Below are 15,975 nucleotides of genomic sequence, written 5' to 3'. Positions count from 1 at the left end.
GCATTTTTAACTTGTTTTTTTCCCTCCTAACAGATATTTTTTTTCTCTTGAATCACATTTGACCTCGCTCACCCGGGTCCTGCTGCCGGTGGAGGTGTTTGCTTTAGCCACAGGGCGCGCGCCGGAGGAGGAGTTGATAGTGTGGCTGCGGTGTCCGCGCGCTCAGAAACACAGAGCCACCACTACAACCTGGAGACACCACCACCTCCACAGTGCGCTGTGCCTACCCGGGGATGTGACATGACTTGTCCGAGTCAGGTACACGACACATTAGTAACCTCACTTTATCTTCCAGCTGCACATTCGAGGCACATTATTTTCTTTTTTTTATACGTTGTGTACTTTGTGTATTATGAAGAGATTTTTAAAAATGTAGCCTGTTTTAAATGTAGCTTACCTGTAGCTACTGTAAATTACATCAGTGTGCACGCGGTTGAGCTCTAATTGAGGCATGCACTGTGCACGTGGACCAGTGTTGTAGCCTTTTCCTTTGGGAATTTTGACTGAATTACGCCATCGATTTGACCATTACTGTACGCATGAAAAAGGTTAAATTTAGCGACTTAATAAGGCCTAGCTGCCTGTTTATTGTTAGACAAATTTGGAGGTAAAATTGTTAAATAAACAGCATGAAGTAAAACTGATTTTTTTATGTTAGTTCCTTACAAAAGTGTAGTTTTAAAGATGCTAAGTTAAAGAGGTTTTATTCCCTCTCAGGCCAAACTTGTTTACATCATCAGACTGTACTGACATTTTGTATAAAATTGACTTGTCAATTAGAAGCTTGATTAAAGCAACATTATCTTTATTAAAACATCAGCAAGTGGATGCTTTATGTTGCTCAGCTTCCTTAGTAATAGTTTAGCTTGAGCACTGTACACTTTTAGAAACTTCTGTATGAAAAAAAGTTATTATTTTATGACACTATGTATTATTATCAGTGTTTCAAACAAAATAGTGTTCCAGTCATTTTCAGTGACCAGACAGCTTGTTTTCTTGTTTTGACAAGTTAATTAACCATATGTTTTCTTAATTAACCATCTACACATATGTAAACAAACAGACACACACACTGGTGCAAATGTCAAGTGTAGCCTACAGGCAGAATATATACTTTTATGATATGTGTGATCCCACAAAAGCAACACAAATCTTAAATTAAAAAAAAAAAAGTTATAACATCAGCAACAGATTAGATAATCAACACTGTTCTTCTCCTGGTTGTAATACTGCACTAACTTTGTCATGCCACGTGTGATCGAGTGTTTGCCTAGTGCAGCTCTATTCTTTACTTGTATCAGATCCCTTCCTGTCAAATCAGCTGTCACACGGTGTGATTTTTTTCATAACAGAGCTGATAAGAAGCAACGATAGCAGCAGTAGCAGCAGCAGCAGGGATTTCATAGCTCACACTGCGTGACAAAAGTCTGTATGGTGTCAGTCGAAAAGCCTTGGGAGGCCAAAGTGAAATATGCAGAAATGTGATTTATCAAACGGAGGCAGTAATCAGTACACAGGTTAGATACCAGGATAAGAGCGGAGTCTGTCATGAGAGAGTACCACCTCTTGTGAGTCTCTATTGGTTGTAACCAGGTCTCTTGACTTAAACCATGCGGGATCTGCTGTTACTACTACTAGACTGTGTGTTGTGTTTGTTTTTGCACAGTGATTTGACTCATAATAAGGGATTTTTTGACAGTTTGGCTGAATTATTCTTCTAGTGTATTTGTTACAGCTTGAATATATTGCAGGAAATTTAAATATGAAATGATGCTACAATTCTAATCACTAATATGATAAAAAAAAATAGTGGGACATTTAGTAGGATTTAATGTTACAATGTACTTTGTGTTTTGTTTGAGCTTTACAGATGTGTGTTATTTTTTCTTCATCCCCATATTTAGTGCCGTGTCTTATTAAAGTCTGAGAACTGTGTTTGATAGTGATTTTACTCCTCTTTAAAGAATTAAAGTGACAGGTGTTTGATTTGGCATCAATCTTAATTGGATTTCATTTATTTAGTCATTTGTTTTTGTCACAAAAAAGAGACCAGATGCTGTGTAATCTGTGCCACTGTGGAGGCACTATTGCTGCACATCAATAGGCCTGTGATGATCAATAGGGATTGCGTGATGTTTTTGCATTGATTATAGAAACGTGAGCCGATGAATGGAACTGGATTCCTCTCCGGGGGTTATACTGTTCCTGTTCAGCAGAGAAAACCAGAGAGCAGCAGAGCGACCCAACACACCTTTTTGCATGAATCTGCTGGTACATCTTGACTCCTCCTCACTCACTCTTTATTTTTTTTTTTACTTTGGCTGAAGTAGCTGAAGACTGTTGTGAGGCACCTTGTGAGTTATTTTGCTCAAGTAGAATTTCAGAGAAGTGGGCAAGCTGCTGTTTCTTTCTGCTTGACTCAGCCAAGTGTCGGCCATTGTCGGACCGCTCATTTCTCCAATAAGATGCCATGGTAAGCTCTGTTCTTATAATGTGGCGATACAGTAACATGGAGACCCTCACTGACTGTGAAATGGTATCTGCATTCTCGGCATTCTTACTGAGCTTGATCAACAGTGAAACACAGGCGGTTCTAAAGCTGGGGTTAGAGAAGACAGAGCTGGATTTTCCGCTGCTTTAGAAGCTGATGGGCTTCCAGAATATGAGTTATGGCTTGAGATCATCTCTCACAGGTGGTGAAAGGCTCACAATGGTCTCTCACATGTAACACCCGCAAATGGAGCTAGCGACACAGCTCAATAAATACATTTACTGTCCTTAGTGGTTTGAAAGCTATTGCTTTTCGAAAGTGAAGTGCTACAGATGCACTCGACTGCTTGGTGTAGCTTCTATAGTGCGGCTTAGGATGGTGTCAGACTTTATTATGTGCTATATAACAGTACAGGTGACATTTTGATATCTTAAAAATGCATATGGTAGATTACAGTAAGTTTTTTCATCATCATTGTAAAGTTTTGAGATGTCAGCTGCTTGGTAAAGTTCTGTGTTGTTGTGTGAAGTAATATTGCTTTGGCTTTGTTTGATATCAGTGCGATGTACATTAATGCATGCATAAAAGGCTTTTCTCTACAAATTCATAAAATGTAAATTACAAAATTTAAAGATAATTTGCTTTTATCAATAAATATATATTGCATTTTCTACAAGTCAATACAGTTAATCAAGCTATTTTAAATGAATTCACAAATCCTAACTGCATACACTGATACTGACAATCCCATACTTGTATTTATCATCTTCATATATGCTTGAATTTGAGTTTTTTTGGCATCCAAAGTTTTTATTTAATTGAGATGGAAACTTTGACTGTTCTCATAGTTGAATCTCTGTTGTTCATGTGATAGGTTGTTTTGTCTGTGTGCGTGTGAGCCATGTGTGTTGTATCTGTGCATGGCAGTGTGTGTGAGTGAGCGTTTGGATCCCTCCTCCCTGGTGCTCCGCCGGCCCCTCTGTCGCTTTAAGTCCTGCCCCTCGGAGCCAGCCAACAGCAGCTGTTCCATATTCATCAAGCCCTTGAGTCTTAAAGAGCCCTATCCTGCCCATGGAAAGAGTCATTCCTCTCGCTCGCGCTCTCATGCTCTCTCCATCTTAGCGCTCATCCCGCTGCAGCCTGCGCTTCTCTCTCTCTCTCTCTCTCTCTCTCACCCCCCTTTACCTCTCTGTCTATCTGTCCCTCCCCCCTTCACTCTGCCTCTCTCACTCTCTCTCTCTCTCTCTCTCTCTGTCATACGCACACACACTCACTTACATACACTCAGACACACATTCTTACTCTCTCTCTCCGACACATACATACATAAACACACTCACACACACACACACATACACAACACACATGCTCACACACACGCGCGCGCCCACTCAATCCATCAGAGTCCAACATACCTGTGCAGGCTGGGGGAAGCGGTGCTGGAGGGGCTTTTTCGGCAGTGTTGTCTCTGAGGGTGCTGTGCTATCATTTGGGGAAGAAGCGGGTCTCAATTGTTTTCTCTTTCCTCTTCCTCTCATTCCTGGAATGCTAAAACTGGACTGATGGACATTTCAGAACTTTGTCTTCCAGACCCTCTCAGCTATCATAACCAGTAGGTGCACCTCCTTTCTTTCTTTCCTTCTTTGCACTTTTTCCTTTTAACCCATCTGTCCTGATGTAGTTTTATTTCTTCGTTGTTTTTCATTTTTCTCAATTTTTTTTTATCCTTGTCTGCTCTTTAAACTGTCCCTACTGTTGTTTGTTTGTTTTTTTTCTCCTTTCACAATCATCCTTTCTAGTCTAGTCTAGGCACTGAACTTTTTCCTGTTTTAGCAGTGATGTACTTTTCCTGGCTTCTCTCTTCATCTACCCTCTCATACCTACTCACACTCTTAAACATGCACTTTCTCTTGTTCATTGTTTTAAGGGGTTTTAGATAATGCAGGACTTGACAGTATAGAGCAACAGGGCAGGTGGAGCTGTGTATGTGTGTGCATGTGTGTGTAGATTTATTGTGTGAGCACATCATGTATGCCAGTCTTTATAAATTTCATTCAGAGCATGACTGATTGATTTAGCTTGCCCCACTGCAAAGTGCGTATTTTTTTCCTTAAGAATTCGTCGTACCTGGCCAGTTGGGTTAGGAGGTTGTTTGCTGACGTCTTTGTTCTTATATCGGGCCGCCCAGGGAGAATGAGAATAATATTTTAATGAGTTAAGATTAACGTGGAATCCATAGAATTGGAAAGGGATAAATGACACACTGTAATATCTGTAGCCAGAGAAAGACGGATGAAAGGACCCTGTAACCTCAGCGAGCTGGCAGGTCTGTCCCAGCCAGCGGCACGCGAGGAAAGCTGCTGTCTCAACAGCTCCTGGCTGCTGGGACAGTCAGGGCTTACAGCTCCTACCTGATAAAACTTTATAAATCCATCCATAACTTACATTTGATGCAAAATAAATAAAAGTAAATAAAAATAAATATTTATTTGTTGTTTTATTTTTAGCAGAAAAAAACAAAACATTGTCGTACAATATTAATGTATATTTACCTCAACACATCACCGATTATGTGTGAGAAACAGTATCAAAAACATTTCGATTGTGTAAAGCTTTGTTTCAAGTGGGAGATTATTTTTTACATCAGTTGTTAATATTTTAAAAAGATAAGATTTATAGATAGTATTTATGAAAAAGTGATGATTGGTAAAAGACAAATCAGACATTTGAAAACATTTCAGTTCCCTGATACATTCTGACAATTTACATTTTTTGTCTGGAAAATTTGCCCAATTTGTCTGTTCTTGCAGGTTAACTTCTTATGTATTGAACATTATTTATTGGTATCATAATTAAGCAGATTATTCAATTTTTTAAATGTATTACATTTAATAGCAGTACAGTCACTGAAAATCCCTAACAGAAAATAATTCAGTGTAAAGTAGAAGAGCTGAATTCTGTCAGTGTGTGTTGCTTTATTTCACTCATTTCTACACAGATATAATTTACTTTGTGCTTTAATCACTGCAAATTCAAAAAGTTATCAAAGCAAACATATTAATATATTAGACATGTGTGATGATGGATTTTACAATTCACTTCTCCCTCAGATACACATTAATAAAAAATGACACAAGCAGCAGTAAGTGAGCAGTGACAGAGTGAGTATTTCTGAAACACATCAGGTGTTCAAGTGTATTTATATTTTTCACTGTGCTCTGAATTAAAGTGTTCCCCTAATTTAAAGGCAACACTACTGTTATTAATATTTAGTTTCCCAGCAGTTCCTCACTCTACACCACTGTTTATACATTTAAAATATATGTATATATATGATTATCCTTAAGTTTTAGGAGGCATTGAGCTTTTTCATTTTTAATTATTTGCCCTACAAATGCAGTTTCCAACAAATATTAAATCATATTCATTGCAAGGAGAAACATTATTAAACATTAACACATTTGACATTTTCATTTATGTTGCAAATCATTTGTTCATAATGTGTTTTTACTTTCAGTCGATTTTATTTTACTTTTCCCTTTATCTGTCAAAATTCAAAGCAATTGTATTTATTATTTATTTCTACACTACATATTCTAATAGTCACCAGTCAATTTATCAAATGTGAAATAACAGATTCTCAAATTTGTACATGCAAAAACTTTTCAGTAATATAGTGCAATAGATTTTTATGGTTCTTAATTTGTTAGTTTCTGTTTCCAAAAAGTTAAAGTTACATATTAAGACATATTATTAGAGCTTTAGTGATGGTGTGCACTGATTTGGAATTAGTATAAAAGAAAATACACATGAATATTTAATGATGCTCTACACAACATAGACATTACAGTTTGTGTGTCCCATGTTCATAATATTGGATTAATATGTAGGTATTTAATTTTTTAAAAGAGCTTTTGTGAAAGTAGAATTGACTTTTTCGAGTGTTTTCGAGTTATGAACAGGTGTGTGGTGTATAAATAACTTTAGTGACTTACTGAAGATATGTTAAGAAGTAAATCCAGTAAAATGTGTATGTGATAATAGTTTTTTTCTAACTCCTAAACTAAAAATCTGTCTGAAATAATTACAGTAATTTAGCTTTTTTTTTCCTGATTTCACATCTGCTATTTATGTGTGGAATCAGTCCAGCATTGCAGTGTGCTGTTAATTTTGGTTCAGTAGTAGCTCTCTTCTGCTAATTGTACAGCGGTATTTGCAGCTCCTCACTGTGGGCTGAATGTCGCCGTGATGCTTGGATGAGAGGATTAGTGGGACGTATGTGCTCCACGTAATTAGCACAGCACTGTTGTGGAATCACTGTAGTATACACTCTGTAGATTGACCCGAGGGCATCGTCACTGCCTGAGAATTAGATTTAAACTGAGTTTTGTCCTCTGAGTGGAGAGACACACTCTGCCTGTCTCTGCAGACTGGCATTGTTTTGTAATATGAGTACGTTGAAGTTATTACAAAGTATTCTGATAACATAGATTTTACTGAAAGTTGCATTCTTCACTGTATGTATTTACTCAAAATGTTTTTTTTCTTTGTCACTGATATGTGGCTCATCACAGTTGACCTGTTTTATGCTTTTGCTTGACTTGTTTAAGTCTAAATATCTATTGTCTCATGCAGTGAGACAAACCATTTACTGTACTACTCTGACGGGCTTCTTGTTGATCTTGCATTGCACTGGCTGTTCGCGCCACTCAGAAGTCGGGGAAAGCTGAGCATAGTCAGTTTAAGTTCCCTTGTGCTTACTAGAAAACACGCGCAGCCTGAGCGGCAGTGAATTGAGATGTGACTTCTTTCTGGTCCTAAATGTTCCATCAACACCCTCGCTTTCCTTAAGCCCTGGCATAGCCACTGCGATAAACTAACTAGGCTATCCAATTTCCCGTCATGAAATGAGAGCTTTTTAATGTATTTTTTAGAGAAGCAGAAAGAGAGTTAGCACAATGATGAATTAGATTTCAATTTATTTGACTTTATTCCCAGCTTGCTGCATTAGAGCCTGCAACACCCATCTCTAGGAGTCCGTCCGCTTGATTCTTATTAGGTTTCAGAAAACAAGGCGAGGGAATTGCATTAGTGTATCTTAAGTTAAAAGCTCTTTGCTCTTTGACCAAGTGTTTCATTGTTATTGGGTTAATCAGATTTTTGCTGTCTTCATGGAGATGCTATCACAGGCTAGAGGCAGTGGTGGGTAACCAAAGCAGCCGTGCACAGACACTATCCAGATGGGATCAGCTTACGGTAATTTGGTTTCAGAATACATTACCAGAAGAGGCTCCTGGCCGAGAATGGCCACCCCGCTATGAGCCAGGAGCTGGTGGCCTCTGTAGTGTAGCTGCAGCGTCCAGCCAACCCACCTGTCCCATTCCCACACTCCTCCATGCCATGGGCCTTTAGGAGGTGGTGGGATGTGTGCCTCTGTAAAGAAAACCTAATGTTTTTAAATTCAATTTGTCACTCAATTCTAAATACTTCTTCCTTGTACCAACAGGGCTTTGTTGTCCAATTCATTAGAGAGATTCCTGAGTCCACTGGCCACGCTGGAGCCCTCTCATTTCTGGTATCTAGTATCATTACTTTCACTGTAAATATGTCACTCAGCTCGAGGTGAGCGGGGGGAGGGTGGAGCATGTTGTCCCTCTTCAGGCCAAATGGGGATGCAGAGTATATTAACACTCTCTGGATGTTCACTATTCTGTAGCTCCAGAGGTATTTGGGTTCATACTTGTTAGAGCTTAGCCTTGCTTTTAAGGAGCTGCCACATCAAACTCCTCATTCACATGTCTGCCCCATCCTTGGGTGATTTATTCCCCCAGATAATTAATTGGGAAAAACAGAGGAAAGGAAAGACAGAAAAGCATGCAATTTTGTTTTGATATTATTATATTATATTGACAACATTTTTCATTATAACATGCTGTCTCTTAAGACCCCATCTGATGTTTGGCCTTTACACCTCTCTCTGATTAGCTACGATGCCTCTTTGGCTATTTCACAACATCCACCCGCACAAAAACCACCAACCATCACCGCACGCGTCCCTCCTGATTTCTCGTCCATGGTAACCTTGGACACCTCCACCGCAGTGTGAGAATCTGTTTAAAAATAACCAGGTCCATTAGTCTAGAAGGATAATGCTAGCCTACGTGGGCTCTCATGCCCTTGTGGCAGCAGAGTGCTATCACTGACACGGTGCGTCAGCACTTCTTCCTGTTGCTCCAACATTGAAGGGCTCCTCTTAATTTACACACACATGCACGCATGCACGTACGCATACACACACTCACAAACACACACAGCCCCATCTAGAACACAGAAGTTCAGAAAAATAACTCAAAGAGCTGTTAACATAGTAACACACTTGACAAAACACTGCGGTAGGGTGGAAAATTTGTGACAAGAAAACATGAAACTGAAAACAGTAAAAGTAAAGTTTTCTCATTTTGCAATGTTTCATACTGTCGTACCCATGAGTATTTGTGTAAAATTTTCCCAAAAATTTGTGACAACTCTGCCACTTTTTGAACCACTTTGTCCTAAATGTAATGGAGGAGAGAATCTAGGTCCATTAATTCACACTTTGTTAAAAAAAAAAGTGATGTAAGATGGGTAACTTTATGGGTGTTTATCAGTGAAGGCTATTGGTATTGAGCGGCCAGTTGTTTGAAGGTTATGTTTCGGAGCAGTAATTGAAATGCAAAATAACATTAGGATCGATGGTTAGCTTTGTTTATTTATGAAATCAATATTGAAACCGTCCGTCACAGTAGCAGCTCTGATTCCCACTGACAGCTTCACCAAGTCTTCTCTACATGGCCGGGGGTCCTTGCACCCATTACAGCTTTTAGACAAAGCACTTTTTTTCTCATCACTCTTTGGAGAGCTGTGATAAAATGTTTCAGGCTCATATATCCAAACACACAGTCCATAGTTTGAAGGAAAACTGTGTGGCATAGCATCATGAAATGTTGAAACTGTTAAATTAAAAAGACTGATGCAACGTGCACACATAGCAGTGTTATGGGTGTGTCTTCGAGAGAGAGTACTACTATCACTCATCCCCGATTTGCCCAAGGGAAGTAGATGTGACCAATAACCAGCCATTAACATGGCAGTGTGTGCATAAAGCCAGCCACCATAGGCCTAGTTTCACTGTGGTGAACAGGAATTTCTATTGACGTATTTGTGTCTCTTGACCCATGTCAAATATGCATTGCCATTATTACAGAAGTAACAGAATGTTGCATTTCAAGTAACAGAAACACTAAAAACACTGCACACTACCTGTCTGAAAAATATGACATAATTACCAAATGTTTGGCAATAAGAAAATATATTCAATAAATAATGCTACATCATTTAAAGAACCAGTGTGTAGAATGTAGTGGCATCTAGCGGTGAGGTTGCAGATTGCAACCAAATGAATACCCCCCTGCCCCTCCCCTTCCAAGTGTGTAGGAGAACCTATGGTGGCTGTAAAAGCGCAAAAGACCCTCGCTAGAGCCAGTTATTGGTTTGTCTGTTCTGGGCTACTGTAGAAACATGGCGGTGCAACATGGCGGGTTCCGTAGAAGAGAACCCGCTCCCTGTGTAGATATAAAGGGTTCATTCTAAGGTAATGAAAACACGATTCTTATTTTATGGTGATTATACACTAATTAAAGCATGCTTATGAATATTATATTCCATTTCTGCCAAGTCCGTTCCGCTAAATGCCACTAAATTCTACACACTGCACCTTTAAATGTTCTAGCTAATGCACACAGAATTGGAAGTGCTCTGCAATGCAAGAACTTATATAATATTTAACATTATTTTAACTTTTTAGCCCGGTCTAGATAGCCCATTATTTTACTGCTTTCTGTAGGATGACATTGCAGCAGTTTTAATCAGCCTTGTTGTTCTGACTTGTGTCCAGACCTCTTAATATCTGTTCAGCAATTTAAATAGAAAAAGTGAAATCAAATATAGTGTAATGATCACTCATTTGGGGTTACCTTTGTTTTTCTCATGTCTTATAAAAACTTAATTGCATATCTTTTTCACAACTTTACTCTTGTAATACAGTCATTTCATCTGATAACTGACAGATTTGTTAGTGTGTCTCTGCTTCTTGGCGTGCGTTGCTTGCTTGCTTGTCTGCCTTCAAATTATACGACTGTGTGCTTCTGTGTGTATTTGCTTGTTGGTCACAAAACATGTTCGCGTTAAAATGCTCCTTATGAGACCACCCCTACAGCGCTAAGTGCAATCGAATGAATACATTGAGTGGCTGGTTGTTGAACCTGCCACTTGGAGAGTCCCTCCCTCCCAGTACGTCCAGTGACACCAGACATGGTGCACGCTGAAATGTATGTTTAGATTGCCCCCTGAAGGAGACACATTAATTCAGGAAATATCCCCAAAGTTTAATTATTCCTGAATGGTGTGGTGGTGGACACTACCATATAAATCAGTTAAGCCCACCCGCCTTTTTATTACCAGCACTATTTATGGGAAATGTGTGGCAGCTGGTAGAGATGAGCCTGTAAAAAGCTAGAGGCTATTGCTATGACTGTCTGCCACAGTGGCAGACAGTCATAGCAATGGTGTTTTGAGCAACATCAATTCATTTTGGAGGTATTTAAATTGTGTGCTACAAAAATTTTAAATGTGAGAAATTCAGTTAAATTTTTAACATGATTAGCAGGCAGTATTATGCTTGTTATTTTAATCTTACCTATGTGCCATGATTACACACAAACATTGAGCCTGTACAAACATTTACACACCCGATTGTGTTTAAATTATCGTGGACATCTGATAAACCTGCTAATTTTGGCCTGTTAATTTTGCCTTGTATATTTGTGTATGTGTGCGTGTGCTTGCATGTGTGTTTGTCTGTTTGTATTTGGCTCTTCTTCTGATGAAGAGGATAATTTATGGTGGAGGCAGGACAGGCTCTTTGTTTTAAGCAGGTAGAGTTCCCTCCTAAACAAGGACAGCCTATCAGAAGAAGATTAATGAAGTAATTTCATGCATGGCTCTATGCCTCCGTCCCCCTGTACGCACAGTCACTGTGTCTAAACCTGTGATTTACACTGGACTTTGTTAAATAGCCTTAACCCTTTATAATAATATTTCTTTCTGTTTGTGACACACACACACACACACACACACACACACACACACACACACACACACACACTCTGCAGAGAACACAACACAATCAGGAATACCCTTCACATTTCTGATGATATTAGTCAGTCTTTTGGATCTCTTTTCTCTTACGGTTTGTTCCAGGTCTTTAGACAGTGAACAGCAATGCATGACCTGCACTCATATTTTAAATATTTTTGCTCAAGTTTCCATCATTCATATTTTATAATCCCCCCCTCTTTATTTTATGTAAGGAACCCCACTGAGAGTACGTGAGAAGTGTGCTGTGATTGATATCTGCTGGCTTTCCACATAATTTATTGCAGTTAAACAAAACCTGACTTTAAAAAGGTTTTTGTAGCATAAAACAGATTTTTTTATGACTTTTTCCTACAATATTACGCTGGACAGGTCAGTTAATATTGGCAAGTTAGTCTTTGAATCTTTTCATCTGGCTTTATTGATCGATAGATATTTACAGTAGCCTGTCTAAAGTATTACACATAAATGTATTCAAGGAAAATCACACTTTTTAAGCAGGGCAGGGTAACTTGTAAAGTGATATTGTCATTATATGTCAATGATAGTATCATGATATTAGACATAATGTGATAATTCTCAAAAAGCAGGGACCAAACATAGGCTGTATTTATTTGTATTTATTAGAGTTTTATAGACAAACAAGATTAAACACTATGTAACTTGTGTCTTTTTAGCGCCATAAAGTGCCATAAAGCACAACTGTTTTAAAGTTGAAACATGTGTAGTAAAGAAAGGATCTTCCAGTATTGTAAGAGAATATATTGGCACCAGCACATCAGTAATATATCACACAACAGTGGATTGTTTCTGATGTCAGTAACTACACCAGTTTCCTTGTGACTAGCTTTGGTAGAGACTTTTAATACACAAAACACGGATAGTCAGAAACAGTTTTTAAGGGTCGTTTTTGCCAGTAGTGGACTATAAGTACTTTTTCTAGTTATGATGAGCCATTGTAAATTCGTGTTGTTAAATTATACCATGACCATACCTCATAATGGATGTAATGGAAACTAATCTTTTCTAATGAAAAGGCAGAATTAGAAATTTGATCCCAAATGTACGGCACGGCGGAGTAGTCTTATCACTGAACTTCTTTTTTACATACAGTATGATGAGCTGTCCAATTCTGCAGGGAGCTTCCCCACTGGGTCTGCATACAAGATTGTTAACTCTTTGCTCTCTAGAATGGGAAGTTTAGACAATCGAACACACTCTCACATCCCCCCACTGACAGTAGCTCTATCACAAGCCATTTGCCTCCCTCAACATTCTGAACTCAGCCCCTTATAAGAACTAGATCTGCCCAGTGCGGCCCAGACAGTTTACGTCAGACAAACAGCAGCGCCTGTATCACAAGAGGCCCTCTCTTTCCTGCCAGCAGCATCTCCAGAACAGGAAGGAGCGGGAGGGGGGGATCAATAGATGTGATCTGCTTTTTGGCCAGCGCTATCTTGTGGTGCCGCTGGAGCATGGGGCTCATGTTGTCGTAGTGGAGTGAGCTCATGGCTTTATAAAGACTACAGTGACATCGCTGTGGAGCAGCTAAATATAATCCTCTGCTGGAGACTGAAAAACTTAATTGCATAGGCCACAGAGCAGCATGGTCCCCCCAGTGGTAACCGTGCACTAGCCCCTAGCCTACAGACTATTGATCCGGGGCCCTTGCTCTCCATCGGTACGACAAACACCTCTCTCTCTCTGTCTCTTCTCTCTCTTCCACTCATGTATCGCTTTCTTTGTCTTTCCCTTTTTTCCTGTTTTTCTGTCTCCTCGACTTCCCTTTTGTTTGCCTCCGTAGATTTGCACATCATAAATCTCTGTCAGCTTCTCGTGAGTGTCTGGCATATCCGTTAATAAAGAGGCCCCTCCCCTCCCTTCAGGTCCACCCCCTCTGCTCTCTCCTCTCTCTGCCAGAGCAGGACTAATGAATGAGAAACTCCAAAATTAGGGGCCTCTCCCTCATAGATTAGAATGGGTCCCTATGGAGTGCCGGGCTTGCCTCCAACCAAACCACAGCCATCAACCCCCCTCCCTGCCATATTTCCATCTTTCATATTCTGTCTGCAACGCAAACACACACTCAGACTTATGAGCACATGAGCCCATGCAGCACTGGTACAGACACACACTCCTGCACATTGCCCCTAGAGTACTTTAGCCCCATATTCCCTTGATGGTCATTAACCTGGAACCAGTTAGACAGAGAGGCGTCCTCCATATTTCAGCTAAGTGTGTTTTGGAATCTCCATTCCCTTCCTTTCTCCCAAGGGCCACCCCAACCCCTCCTAGAGCCCCAGTCCTTTTTCATTTACATTTTCCCCTGCGAGAACACACACCGAGCACCCTTGGTGGCATACAAGCTTCTGTATGTATTTCAGGGACTTTAGTTGGGCCATAAAGATTTTCAGCACAGTCTCCGCTCTGCCAAAAATGAGTCCCAGGCTGTGTGTCGAAGCGGTAAAAGGTGGCAGTGGCCCCTGGAGGAGAGGTCAGTGTGGCAGCTGCCAGTGGGTTCTGGCTGTGGCGGAGAGGCTGAGCTGGGCTGAGAGGAGGTCTGTCAGGAGCTAATTGAGTTCGTCCTACCCGCGCTGACTCTGGGGCCAGTGGCTTATCAGGCCACATCGCCTGGGGCCCTCCAGACAGATCTGCCCCTACTGGGGCATCTGATATCACCATCACCCTGCCTGCAGATGTCAACCCCCACCTCCACCACGCACCCTTTCCCATCCTTACTCAGTCTATTCAGGTAGCAGGGATGTGACACTCTGGGATGAGGTTAGTAAATGTTATAAAATGGTGTTTTTGGCATCTGGTGGCCTTGAGAGTGAAAAGGACATCAGGAATTTACTCACTGTTTGAGTTGAGCCTCTAGCACAGGTTTGTCCTGTATGCTTGTGATTTAAACATGAAACAGGAAAAGAGCTGTAGTCACCCAGAGAACAGCGGAGGACGTCAGGATCCTCCTGAAGTGAGCAGGAAGCTCACAGCAGGAATACTTACAAATTGGCTCAATTATATCCTGAATGTTCTGCGTTCTCACCACCGTGTCATCCAGTGTTCAGAGTTTCGCTTGCAGGCGAGGGAAGTGTTGAGACGTAGGGGAGAGTGCTCCTCAGTTCTCCTCTCAGAAGTCGAGGAACAGTGAGTGTGAGATGAGCTGCCAGATCATTAGGCCAGCTAATCCTGGTCACAGCAGCACCAGTGGAATGATATTAGGGATCTGAAATGCTGTTAGGAGGGCCAGGTGGAATCAGATTAAAACCAAACTGCGCAGTGTGCGTTTGCGGGCCCATAACCCACTACTCAGCATGAATTTTGATCGGTACAAAGGGAACAAAAGGAGGAGGAACAGAGAGAGAAAAAGAGAGAGGGAGAGATACTGTATCTTAGACAAGCTCTGCTCCTTTGGGCAGCCAGGCAGCAGAATTTGAAATGCTCTTACCTTGAGGAAGGAAATAAGACAGAACTATAGATTTTACAGCATCAAGTCTCAGTTAGTTCAGCAGACCCTTTCCTGTCAGCAATGTCTGTGTAGCACACAAGCTAATTAGCACCTGCCCCACATATTGAATTATTTATCAGGACTATTGCTGCTGTCAAACTATTTAATGTTCATAATTCATTTTCCCATACAATGGTATTTATAGATTTAAATTGGACCTGTCCCATTAGAGATTACGAATATTTATAGAAATGTTTTAGACTATTTGATTAATACGCCAGGTTCAAGTGGTTAGTATTCCCTCAGTATCATTAATCAATATATGCAGGCTTGTTAAAAACATAAGCATAGCAGTGGTATAATGTGTCATAGCCGAATGAGTTAAGGGGATTCTAGCCAGCACATTTATAATAAATGACCACATTGAGCTGGAGGGGAAACAGTTAAGACACTTATGCAATTATGCTAAGTGTCACCCTGAAGCTGGCCTTTGAACCAGGGTTAAGCTTACTCTGAATTTGTGAAATAAAAGCTAAATGGAGCCATCTTGTGCTCCTGCGTTTTAATATATAGCCTTTAATAAGCCAAGTGCAGGTGCCCTATCGCACAGGTGCACATATCCATCTGAAACAGAGAACATAAAGCAGATGAACACAGAGCCGTGCATTAATTTATGGGGATGCAATCTGCATTCATTATCAAGAGCGGCAAGTTCTATTTTAGAAAGGCATGAAATGGATTCGCTTTTTCAATTTCTGTCTGCAAGGACATTTAAGAGTACTAGCGGATAATTTTTAAAACAGCAAATCTAAATAACCTCCCACAATGCCACCACTAATATTAA

At 40.3% G+C, this 15,975-nt stretch overlaps 1 protein-coding gene across 7 annotated transcripts in view; it reads left to right on the top strand.

Annotated features, from left to right (window-relative positions):
• The first annotated feature begins 88 nt into the window (after positions 1–88).
• esrrb (estrogen-related receptor beta) overlaps positions 89–15,975 on the top strand; it is a 47,797-nt gene continuing 31,910 nt past the window's right edge. The window contains exons 1-3 of one of the 7 annotated variants that reach the window (XM_044375800.1): positions 174–258; positions 2,154–2,271; positions 7,998–8,066. Coding sequence is in view for 3 of the 7 variants with exons in the window: in XM_044375795.1 (XP_044231730.1) it covers positions 4,054–4,103; positions 7,998–8,066 (119 nt within the window). In the remaining 4 variants the exon portion in view is untranslated. Of the gene's footprint in view, positions 259–2,153; positions 2,272–3,799; positions 4,104–7,997; positions 8,067–15,975 lie in introns of those variants that run through there. The other 6 variants (XM_044375799.1, XM_044375802.1, XM_044375795.1 and 3 more) reach the window with 6 other exon arrangements.

This window comes from Thunnus albacares, chromosome 15, assembly GCF_914725855.1.
Source record: "Thunnus albacares chromosome 15, fThuAlb1.1, whole genome shotgun sequence".
NCBI lineage: Eukaryota > Metazoa > Chordata > Actinopteri > Scombriformes > Scombridae > Thunnus > Thunnus albacares.
This window is presented reverse-complemented; position numbering and strand designations above follow the sequence as displayed.